We start from the raw sequence: 12,845 nt of genomic DNA on the forward strand, positions 1-12,845 counted from the left end.
GTTCCTCTTTTATTGCCTGTGTGTGTACAACAAATGCTTAACACTACCCTCTGATAAGCCTACTGCTCGACCACACTACCACAAAATAGAGCATTAGTATTATCTCTTCTTGCCACTATCTTACCTCTAAGGGGAACCCTTGGACTCTGTGCATGCTACTTCTTACTTTGAAATAGCACATACAGAGCCAACTTCCTACAGTGACTATGTGGGAGAGGTGGAGATCAGAAGCGTCTAGTCTCCGGTGGAGTCCTAACTCCACATCAACTTGTTGGAACTCAGGGTGATCTGGCTGGCATTAAAAATATTTCTTCACTCTCTCAAGGAAAAGATGGTGTAGGTGTTCACAAACAACTCCACCTCCATATGGCACTGCAACAAGCAGGGCGGGGTGGGATTGTGGACCCCTTGTCAGGAGGCTCTGCAACTCAGGACGTGGAATAGCAGGGCATATCCCTGGTCGTTCAATATCTGGCAGACTCTCCGATTGTAAGAGTGGACAAACTCAGACGACAATGCTCAGTTGATCATGATTGGTGTCTCCTTCCAGAGGTGGTGCAAGGTATCTTTCAGCAGTGTGGAGAGCCTTGATTTGATCTGTTCACCTCCTCAGGGATACTGCTGACATAGCGGGCATTGCCACAGTATTGCACGTTGGAGTTTCCAAAGCAACAATCGCTGCAAGATGCTTTCTCTCTGGTGGAACCCAGGCCTCCTGTGTGCCTTTCCGCCTATATCACATCTGCCCCACAGTTCCAAAGGATATGCCCGAGCCAAAGTAATCCTTGTGGCTCCAGACTGGGAATTGAGAGTTTGGTTGCCCGAGCTATTGAGCATGCCCTCGGTCCTCTGATCAGACTGCCCCTTCGGAGGATCTTCTGTGAGAGCAGCAGGGAAGGGTTCTGCACTTGAATCTGTTAACTTGCCGCCCTCTTGCATGGAGAATAAGCGGCGGCAGTGACAGATTTTGACCTTCAGCCCGAAGTCTGTAACGTTATCTTAGCAGCCAGGTGTCCCTCCACCCAAAAAGTGTACGGCTGCCGTTGGAAGAAATTTGTGGCTTGGTGCACATTAAACACTGCCACTCTTCCCTTATCAGTTGTACTTTGCTTTCCTGAAGGTAAGTTTTCTTTGTCTGTGGCTGCTGGATTTACGTGCTGATTGGAGGTTGGGATAATAAGAGGATTTTAGACCTCTTTCACATTCTTCATTATGCGTTTGGAAGAGCTTGCAACATCTTGAAGATGGCTTCTGTACACTTTGTGTTCAATATTCAGGCCTAGTAGCTAAGTTGAAAACTCAAAGGCTGTCTCACACTGATCAGCTGCTTCCGTTTTGCTGACATTGGATAAGAGCTCATCTCTGTTATTTATAAAGCTCGACAATGCTCAACAAAGCTTTCAGCTCGAAGGTCCAGTTGGGGTAAATTCCAAATGGAAAGTGGATATGAAATGTTCTAAAAGAGGATTTCTGAAAGGATTCGCCGGTACACAGATCTTCTTAAGGGTAAAGTGAGTTTATTCAGAAGATATTTATAATACAGAAACACCTCAGCCCACAGACAGTTTCTCTCCCTGTTCTCTTTCTCCTTCTCCAGTCCTCCAACTGTCGTTGTCTCCTGGGAGACCTTCACATTCTAAACCCCATTCTAACCTAGAATACCACACATCTTCCCCTCATTAACAAAACTTAAAAAAACAAATATGTATTCTTAACACAATGCTATAAATTAGAAAAGAAAAAAAACAAACCCGCAACATACAGTACAATTATAGAAATTGTAATTGAAAATTGAAACAATAACTAATATGAAATACAGTGCATTCATTAAAAGACATATAAAGTAAGAAAAGAATAAGTGCAACTCTCCCTAGAGTAATGAAATAACTCTGTTGCACATATTCTTACATTGAGATAACAAAATCATCTAGAGACTTAGGATGTCTAGAGACCCTTGAGCTTCTTCTTAGTGCAGTATGGCTATCCCCTTGCTCACATTTCTCTTCATTCACTTTCCCATATTTTTTATCACCATCCCCAGAGATTTTTACAATTCTCCCAATGTTCCAAATCCTATGATCCTCTGTCTTTACAGCATTCTTCATGACTTTTATCACTTTGAGAGGAGAAGAGAATTTAGAATAAGTGTTAGATAAACCAAATCGCGGATTTCTCACTTTGACAACATCACCCACTGAAATCACAATTTTCTTTACCGCCTTCCGTCTGTCAAAATTCGCCTTTCTTTCAAGAGTTTTCCTAATTTCCCTGTCTATTTTATGTTCTAAACTACACCCCAGGTTATGCTCTAACCCCACCTTGTCGTTAACCCAAGATGGACACATCTGCGTATTAGGTTTTCTGTGCCTAAACAATTCAAAAGGTGTAAGACCTGTACTTGTATGTGGAGTTAGTCTGTAATTCTTGATTTTGTTCAAAATCTCCTCTCTCCAACATTTGTTATTAGCTAGAGCTAATTGAATTGTTTCCTTTAACACCCTGTTTAATCTCTCCACCATGCCATTAGTCTCAGGATGATAGAGAGAAGCCTTCTTATGTATAATTCCCTTGTTACTAAGGAATCTCTCCATGTTTTGAGAAACAAGTTGCACACCATTGTCAGTGAGAATGGAAGAAGGAATCCCCTCCCTATCAAAGATCTGATTAAGAAAGTCTATGACAACCTGAGTTTCTACTGAAGAGGTGATCCCAATCTCAGGCCATCTAGAATACATGTCTATCAAAACCAAAACATACTTGTCAACGTTGGAATATCTAATAGGTCCCAGGATGTCTAAAGAAACCTCCTGCCACGGTTTACTAGGTAACTCCCTCACCACCATGGGTTGAACTCTACACATCCAAGTTTTGTCAGCCCTGGAACATTCCACACACTTCCTAACACACCGCTCAATTTGAACATCCATACCCGGCCACCAGTATGCAAGTCTCAATCTTTCCTTTGTCTTCGAGATCCCTGGATGACTCTCATGTGCTAAGGATATTAGCTCATCCCTTAATTTCTCCGGAGGAATAAGTTTAGTACCTCTCAATAATAGACCTTCTTGAGAGGACAACTCGTCTTTGACCCTCCAAAAACCACATAAATGCTGATCTTGTTTTTCAGTGCCATCCCAACCATATTTGATTTTTTTAAGAACCTTTTGCACCACTGCATCATTACATAAATTACTCCTCCATTCACTCTCCCTAATTATTCCTTCCCTAATCAGGCAAACATCAAATTCATCAAGATACTCAACAAATTGATCCTCAGATTCTGAGACTTCATTCACAAGTCTAGAAAAACAATCAGCAACAAGATTCTGCGCACCTGGTATATATTGTACCTCAAAAGAAAATTCCTGAAGAGCCACTACCCATTTCCTGATCCTACCCGAAATGATATCCAGCCCTTTTTTCTCAAAAATTACTTTCAGTGGTTTGTGGTCGGTTTTCACAAGATACTTGTTACCCCAAACAAACTTCCTTAGTTTGTTTACAGCCAGTGCTTCCCTCTCAATTACCGAATAATTTGATTCTGCTCCCTTTAAACACCTTGAGATGAACAGTATGGTTTTCTCTACACCATTATGAGTTTGAAGTAACACAGCACCAAGACCTTTTGCACTAGCATCAGCCATGATGATGGTTTGATGACTTGGATCAAAGCTTTGCAAGCACGGAGCACACTTCAAGAGATGTTTCACATTCTTAAATTCATCTTCACATGTTTTATCCCATTGAAACGTAACACCCTTCCTTACTAATTCCCTAATGGTTTTGGTCTTCTCCGCAAAGTTGTCTACAAATTTACTGTAGAATTCAGCCATCCCTAAGAACTTCATTACTTCCTCTTTTGACGTAGGACTCGCAAGATTTTCAATTGTATCCACTAAGCCCTTTCTTGGTTCAATACCAAGAGCAGAGATCTTGTGACCTAAATAATCAATTTCTTCCAGATTAAACTTGCATTTCTCTGCTTTCAACGTTAGGCCACTTTCCCTTAATCGCAGAAGAACCTGGCGAACCCGCATGTTGTGTTCAGAAATGCTCTCACCATACACTAATATGTCATCTTGATATATTTTGACCCCTTGGATTCCTTCAAGAACTTTCTCCATAGCTCGTTGAAAAACTGCAGCCGCAGAAACTAAACCAAAAGGCATCCGAAGAAACTTGTAAGTACCAAAGGGCGTTATGAAAGCAGTCAAGTCTTGAGAATCCTGATGAAGTTTAATCTGATGGTACGCGGAGGTCAAGTCAATGGATGAAAAACATTTAGCACTACTAAGAAGAGCTAACATTTCGTTAATATTAGGTAAGGGATAGTGATCTGTTATCACACATTTATTCAGCTCTCTCAAGTCAATACATAGTCTTGGCTCACCATTAGCCTTTACTGCCATCACCACTGGAGCCAACCACTCAGTGGCTTCCACTTTTTCAATTATTCCATCTTGTTCTAGCTTTTCTAATTCTTTTTTCATCTTCTCTCTCACCATCAAGGGAACACCTCTCACTTTGCTGACTACTGGAATTACACCCTTCCTCAACTTGATCTCATGAACATATCCCTTCAAACAGCCTAGTTCAGGATGAAAAAGACTAGAGAATTCTTGTTCATAAGACGGTCTACCATTATCCACAGTATTAATACAATTTAAATCTTTCAACCTAACTGAAGGAGACTCATTGGGATCAAGGTAAACCCTTAAATCTCTCTGATGAGACCAACTAATGAGAGAATCTCCTCTTACTGAGATGTAAATTTTACCAGCTGTGAATCTATCCATGTACTGAATGGAACCTATGAAATAACCCAACAGCTTAATGGGTTCACCCCCATATCCTTTTGGAGAAATATCTGGTCTGAACAACTTAACACCAGTTCTCAAATGTTTTTCAAAAATACTCAAAGGAATTAGAGTGATCTTAGCTCCAGAATCAAACATCATAGGTATAGAAACTCCCTCAATATGTACAACTTCTACTGGCCCACTAATTCCGTTTTGTATTTGTAAAACAAACTCTTTTGGAGAATCTTCATCTTCCAGCGTTATTTCTTGAACATTTTTCTTTTTTAAATTAATATTCTTACAACATGAAGCAAAATGACCCTTTTTGCCACAAATTTTACAGACAACCTTCCAACCTAAGCACCCTTTGAAATTGGCATAGTGACCGAACTCACCACACCTATAACATTTTCCCTGTACATTTTTTTTAACTCTTGGGTCACTAAAATTATCTTTTACCCCTTTTTGAGAGCCCATTTTATCTCGTAGACTACATCCTTGACTGACATAATGGACTTCATCATCCCTTGTTTGAGAATTTGTCTTCCTGATTTCATCAAGACAAGCTAAACTATGTTCATGTGTTTTTGCAATAGATACAACTTCATGAAGTGACGGATTGTCTTTAGTCCAAAAGGATTCTTTTGCTTTGTCGATGTTGCAGCCCAACATGAATTGATCTCTCAGACGCTCATCCTTACTACTCCCAAAACCACACGTGGAAGCTAATTTTCTGAGTACTGTAATGTACTCTTCAACAGATTCTCCAGATCTTTTCAGTCTTTTCCCAAAATGATATCTCTCTAGGACTGTTGAAATTTTGGGTAGATAGTGTAAGTCAAGCTTTTTTATACAAATTTCGAAATCATTGAGGTCACCAGCATCGTCAATTGTAAGTTCAGGTAGATTTTCAAAAACTTCCTGTCCTTCAGGACCTAAACAATGCATCAGAAGAGACATTTTCCTTTCTGCACTTAAGGATGTGCCACAAACTCGAGCATAGTGTGCAAAAACACTTTTCCATTTTCTCCATGGAATCAGTGGTTCACCAGGTGAAGATAAAAAAAACGGTGGGCAGGTAACATTCTGCATTTTGTAAAATCTTTACAGAGTTAGATGTATAAAAACTCTATAGAATTGAAGAAACAGTCACAGTAATTGTGAGACTGATCCTAAAAATGTCGTTCTAATATGTCTGCCAGGATGATTACTCAAATGTAATTGTAAGCTTGGAAACGACTCGAAACAAATGGCGTCCACAATGTCTGGGTGAAAGCGAGGCTTGACACGCTTTGTAAGACGTGTGCGTTAAAACAGGAAGTAGAAGGGAGAGAGAAAAAAAACAGCGCGTGCGCTCGTTACCTGAGCAAAGCACGAGAGTCTGTTCGTCTGCTCCACACGCACGCAGCACAACCAAAAACAAAAAAAAAACAAAGGCACCCAGGGACTTCAAAAGCAGCAGCTCCGGAGGTGCGCTGAGCCGCTCCATGTGCCCAAAAACAAGGCAGCCAAAGACGCAAGCGATCACGCAGTCCCGGTTGAGGTGTTTCTTCGTTTTTCTTCGAGTACGTCTCAACACAAATTCATCCCACGTCGTCGCCAGTGAAAGGATTCGCCGGTACACAGATCTTCTTAAGGGTAAAGTGAGTTTATTCAGAAGATATTTATAATACAGAAACACCTCAGCCCACAGACAGTTTCTCTCCCTGTTCTCTTTCTCCTTCTCCAGTCCTCCAACTGTCGTTGTCTCCTGGGAGACCTTCACATTCTAAACCCCATTCTAACCTAGAATACCACAATTTCCTTTAATGCTAAATGTCTTATGGTACAATACTGTTACTATCCTCAGCCAATACAGATGTTCCACACCTCACTCCTTCTTGTTTTAGGCATATGTCTCATGTGAGGGCCTTGTTAATATGGATTGGTTCTGCCTTCCCTTGGAGGGGGTCTGACTAACGTTTTGAGCACCCTTGATGATTTTACTAGTACTGTAGTACACTGTGATTAGAAGGTGCTATTGCTGAACTCTCTGAAATTACCAGTTATGCAATCCTTATTTATTGGCTTGCACAACAAAAACGCTTTTTGATTGATGTTTATAATCCGCACCCGATGCCACTGGCATAAATCTCTAACCAGGGCTTGGGATTTATCGAAGTGGCATGAACACTGCTAGCACTTTCATTTTATACTCTGTCCTATTCAGAGGCCATGTTTGGGTAATGCTTGGGATTTCTTTGCTCATTTGAAATTTTAATTTCTCTGAGGATAGGGATGCACTTCATGAAGGGATAGTTGTCTGTGGAAGTGGTGTTGATATACATTAAGCCTTAACCTTGTAGTTTAAAACTCCTAGTCCATCATCTTATTGTGATAACGATTCAGCAGTTTATGAAAATAGGTGTAATCTTTGCTTCCCATATGATGGATATGTTTAGATGAGTGTGTGACAATTTGTTTTTGTTGGGACATTTTTATCTTTAATTAATTTTGTATGATTAACATACGGCAACAGTGAAAAAAATACAAATATCTTTCCCTTGTGCTGAATGTTGAAATAAACAGTAAATCAAAGCTCATTAGGCCGCAGTTTCTGTCCATACAGAACATTTGCTGCTTCTAGCAAATTCTTGGGTAGTCTTCAAGAAGTGCAAATGTTTTTTCTTATCCCTCTCTGAGCTCTTAAATGCAACAATTTCCTAATCTTGTGTCTGTCCGCCTTCTCTTATGCAACACTGAATTAGAAAAGTCTGTGTTGGGTTGTGTCGTGATAGTTATTGAGGATTCTTCCCAGTGGGGAGAACAGTGCTTAGTGTAATAATCATGGGTGTTTTTTGTATTTTTCAGGATGTTCTTGACGCTTTGCCCATGGTACAGCCTGGAAGCTTGAAAGACTTTTCAGGGAAATTTTGTCCTAACAAGGCCACCTGCCCATTGGAATACTCGTGCATCACAACACCAGTTGGGCTGTATGGCTGCTGTCCCTGGGAAGAGGTAAGCTTGCCACACAACAATGTTTTGCCTATTGCCTGGGATGCCAGTCATTACATTGGTTTTACTACTGACTGGCGAATTATGTAAAGCACTTCTTGAAGAAAAAGGAGAATGAGGGAGGTGAAAAAATGATTTGTGGCTCTCTGGTATAATAGAATGTGACATCTGGGAAGTACCATGAGATACTTGTAGGAGGACGACCTCTAAAGTGTCGGAAAATCAGTGATCACAGTCCAGTAAAGAACCAAGCAAAAGAAAAGATAATTATGCCAAACAAGGACATGACATTTTAAAAATATAAATCGACAATTACCCCTTTCAGTATTGCAACACTCAAAGGAGGAATAATGTGCCAGGAAAGCCTGAAATATTAGACTTCTAATTTTGTTTGTGTTCACAGTAAATGAAAAGACTGATATTGGCTAATTCGTGGAAAAAGTGTAAGATTTAATTAGCAAAATCTAGAGATGAATTGTAAATGGTGGAAAGATGAGATGCATTCTAGGATGTAAAGATTGCTTCATTGAGTGAATCAACACCCTTATCTGACTCTCTGGTGAAGTATCCTGGTAAAGGACCACAGAAAAGGAGCTAGGACTAAAAGACAGACATAGCCAGCATGGAATGACTTACGAGCATTTTAAGCTAAACTGCAGGGATGACCAGAAAACAGAAACCGTAGAGAAAGACTGATTGTCAATGTTTGTGGTGCTAGGGGACCCTTCAGCAATAGTTTAACAAACGTCAGGACATGCCAGAGTGAGTCTGATTTAAAGTTAGTTCTACTGAGTGACCAGGCAGTAGTCCAGGGCCAGAATAATACATGGTTATCTTTTAGCCTCCTGTAATGTAATTTCTGATTGAGACTTCTACCTGCAGATTCCACACCTCTTGAATACGCAAGTTGTTAAAGTGGATCCGGAAACTTTCAATAACTTTCATGTCATTAGAATGCACTGGCTTAAAGTCTGTGACGGTAACAACACTGGTGACTTCAGTGTAGCGATAAAGCACCCACCCTGACGTGCTGACATCGTTCCTTTTGACACAGGTCCAAGACTCGCTCTGTTGTTTTAAGAGTTTCTTCATGAGAATTTGTACTAATTTGGTGCAGCGTAAAGTGTGTTTCCTTCCAAGTGTTCCGGATACAAACCCTGTAAGAATTGCAACAGTCTGATGTCTATTATGGATCCCTATGGTATTTATTGTAGTACCTTTGGTTGGAGCATCACACACGGCTGTGCAGCCCCTGTATCGACATGAATCTGAAGATGACCAAAGAGAGGAAGTCTAAGCTTTATCAAAGGGACTTAGGAAGAGCATCTGTCTGTCATTCCCGGCCAAGGTTTAAGTCTTCCCCCCTCCATATCCTTCAAGGTCATGGGAGAAATGTCACAAGCATAAAAAGAAGCAATACAGCCTTCTTCCAAGGGACTCATTGCCACCTATGGGTTCATCATCTGAGCTGGAGTTTGTTCATTCATCTGCCTGAGGAAACTCCTCCCAATTGGGCCTTTTTCCTTTATCCCCACAGTATCCAGTACCCGTCACATGCCTACCCATGTTCCCTGATCCATGATCATATTCTTCCTTTTTCCTAAATGCAATGTGTACATTGCTAGTAGTCCCTCCGGAGTGCCTTCAGGCCTAGGGGGATCTATTTGGTCCCCATACTATTTTATACCTGCATGCTAATCCTTTTGTCATTAGGCCCCATTACTTCTGTGGTGCTTCCTGAGGTTTGGCTTTTGGAGACTTCCTCACTATTGAAACCACCTCTGACACAGCAGCCAGTGCCACCCTTGAGGCCTCTGATTTGCATTATATCACTGCTGGCACGGACGTTGGGCCACAAATACTGGCTCCTGGTGAACACATTCACCTAAATCTGTTCCTGTGCTAGGTCCAGAAGGGAGGCCGAGCTCATACAAAAGGAGCAACAACTGATGAAAAAGTAGAAAGGTACACGAGCAATATTGGTAAACTATGCATGTACTCTTTAGGTCAGACTCTGACCCTGTGGAGATGCTGAATATTATATTCTGTAGCACTGGTGACAGATGTGAGGTAACAAACCGCCCTCCTCCTCTGCTCTTTGATACGGCTAACTCTTGTACTGAGAAATGCAGGTGGGCTGGATACCTCACTGAAGACTCAGATGGAGTTGCCTTCAGTGTCTTCCTCTAATGAGGTGGCTTCCTTTCACTGTGTTTTTCAAGGTGGTAGAGGTTCTAGAGCTCCCATGAGATACAGTTAAGCGCAAATCTTACTTGGTGACAGTAGTGCAGCCATCTGAACAAGTGTCTGAACCACTGTTGCCTTTCAGTAAAGCTGCCCTTGGATACTGCAGAGATGCAGGAAAAGATCCAGTGGGCTGAGTTTAGTATAGCTGCCTAAGAGAACCCCACTTCTGCCTTTTCGGTTGATAGGTTTGTGGCAAGGAGGTACACACTTACTCTGGGACAGCCTCCATACCTTTGTCCATCAATTCCCAGAAGGCTTGGTGATGCAGCCTTCGTGCTGTCTAAATCAGATTTCTGTTGTGTTCCTGGCAGCCCAGGATTCTAGGAAAAAAATAAATAAAAAAGCTCCGCTGTTGGGAAGAACGTTTTTTCACCAGTTATGTAGTTCCAGAATCGCACACTTTGAAGCTATGGCCTATATTGTTATACCGGATCACCTCCAGTAGTAATTATCAGAAGAGGCAAGAGACGCTAAGGATGCATCAAGGCACATAAACCCTGGTCTGGACAGAGTGAACTCGGGTGCAAGGTATATTGGGGTCTTCGGTGGCCCTTCTCTGATACACCTGATTGATATTGTCAAAGTTTTCAGATGTCAAGGTGAACCTGCTGGAGCTCCCTTTAGATGGTGTCAAGTAATTTGGGTAAGAATGCAGTTTCGGTTTTAGAGAGCTTGTGGGCAACCAGAACTATATCTTCTTATCTTGTCCTCCAGTCTCCCTATGCCCCTCAAAAATACTATTGGACATTTTGTGGCTTCTCAAAGGGATTTAACTTTTGGCAGCAGCAGCCTCAAAATATTCTATTCAACAATACAGAGGCAGAGGAAAGGGAAAGGTCGCAGGCATCTAGCTGACTGCTTCATCCCCTTACCTTGCACCACCTGGAAAGTGGCTTGTATTTTGCCTTTGTAAGAGCATGCAAGACCTGTGGGAGTACACATATCCCTTCTATAAGCCTAGAATGCCATAACTTTGAACCACTAAGTTCTGTGAATTGAAGAAAGGGTGTGTGCCCTACCCTTACAGTGAGCACCTCATCTCATTTCACCCCTTTCGCCCAAGTCCCTTTAGACAGAAGACCAGCATTGTACACTGCAGCAGGAGGTAGCAGCCCTGCTGAAGAAAGGAGAAGTGAAGTTTGCGCCAGAGCAAGAAACTGGGGAGGGGTGCTACTCATGTTACCTGGTTTCAAAAATGGGCCATGGTCTTATTCAGGTCCTGGACTTCTGGATTTTGCCGCTTTTTCATGCTCAAGTAAAAGTTAAAAATGGTATTCCTGGTGAAGATTCTGTTGGCGGTGGAAGCATGTACCTCACTGTTCACATACCGTTTTTTCATCTACCATCTTTCCCAGTTGGGTTAACATCTGCACCATTAGCCTTCATTGAGACAATGACAGTGGTTGTATTCTGGAATTCTGTATTGATGTACCTGGACAACTGGCTCTTGAAAGCCATTCCTAGGTTTTCTGTCTACATGCTAAAGTCTTACCAAGAGCCCTAGTGGAGTGTCCTGTTAATAATGAAGTACTGGATATGACATCGCTTCAAGCTTTCCGTCTTCCTTAGAGGATCCCCGGACATTCAGATTATGTCCACTGCTTTAAAAAAGGGGCTTTGTTTCCAGTCTTGATGATCTTACACCGTTTTCCGGCTTCATGCATCCTTCTGGTCACGCAGGCAATGGCCCAGCATGGTGGATAATTGTAGGACCCCGTGGTGCTCTTCTGAGACACTGAGGCAGACCTGATGTGGTAGAGAGATTTCACCTTCGCTGACTAAAAGGCTAGTTTTTAGTTTGAAGTGGATATTTTCACTTCACTATGCCTCTCTTGATTACATGGATGGCTGTTGGGGAAGGTTAAACAGGATCTGGGCCAAACCAGTCTTACTGTCTTGGACTGGCCGAGAATGGTGTATTTGGCCCTTCTGTGCCTCTCCTTGTGTCCCCTTTCCTGCCTGCCTCTCAGGGTGTAACTAGTCTCCCAGTCGGAAGGATAAGTCCTGCACTACAGACACTTCATCTCAATGCCTGGAGGTTGATCATTGAAACCTACTTCCTTTCAGCTGCCACCGTTGGTTACCAATGTCATTTTGATTGCACATCGCTCTTCCACTTAATCTGCCTTATCTGGAAAGTAGAACAGATCTGTTGCTTAGTGTGTTAAAACCAACGTAGATTGCTTGAAGGCTCTCCTTTCTGAGGTTTGCACTCAAATTGCAGCCTTGTCATCATTTCTCTGCCTCCCAGATTAACCCTACCTCTTTAAGTCTTCTATTATTACAAGACTTAATAGCTTGTTTCTTCCTACCCCATTTGTTATGCCAAAGTGAAATCTGAACAGAGTATTAAGCTTTTTGATGAATTCCCCCTTTGATACCCGGCCCCCTTAGTTTCCAGTTATAGCCTATGACATTTAGACCAGACTTTTTTTGTATTGATCCTTGTAGAAGAAGTTACACAGGCTGGACCCTCGGAGGGCCATTAGCTATGACTTTGACTGCTCTAAAGAGATTAGGCCTGACGATGAGCTATTTGAGGGTAAGCAGGTGTTTTGTGCACCATAATGTACTGTGCACATTCTATCAGGCCCCCCTGAGGAAATCTGAGCTTGTTCAAACAGGATGAATTGTTCTAAGTCTGACTTGGTCAGGGAGTCCCTGTGGCAGAGAGCTGTTGGCGGCAACACAGTTGTGCCTTCACACTTTTGCTGAACATTATTTGGACTCATTTCACACATTTGTTGCACATTCCTTTAGGGGTACTGCTTTGTAATATATTCAGGGTTACTGCTTTGTTATATA

At 41.9% G+C, this 12,845-nt stretch overlaps 1 protein-coding gene across 19 annotated transcripts in view; it reads left to right on the forward strand.

Moving 5' to 3' along the window:
* Positions 1-12,845, forward strand: part of GRN (granulin precursor) — a 1,029,241-nt gene that overhangs the window by 234,808 nt on the left and 781,588 nt on the right. For all 19 annotated transcript variants that reach the window (XM_069237890.1, XM_069237896.1, XM_069237897.1 and 16 more), the window contains exon 3: positions 7,650-7,796. In XM_069237890.1, coding sequence (XP_069093991.1) covers positions 7,650-7,796 — 147 coding nt within the window. The remainder of the gene's footprint in view (positions 1-7,649; positions 7,797-12,845) is intronic.

Source organism: Pleurodeles waltl, chromosome 6 (genome assembly GCF_031143425.1).
Source record: "Pleurodeles waltl isolate 20211129_DDA chromosome 6, aPleWal1.hap1.20221129, whole genome shotgun sequence".
NCBI lineage: Eukaryota > Metazoa > Chordata > Amphibia > Caudata > Salamandridae > Pleurodeles > Pleurodeles waltl.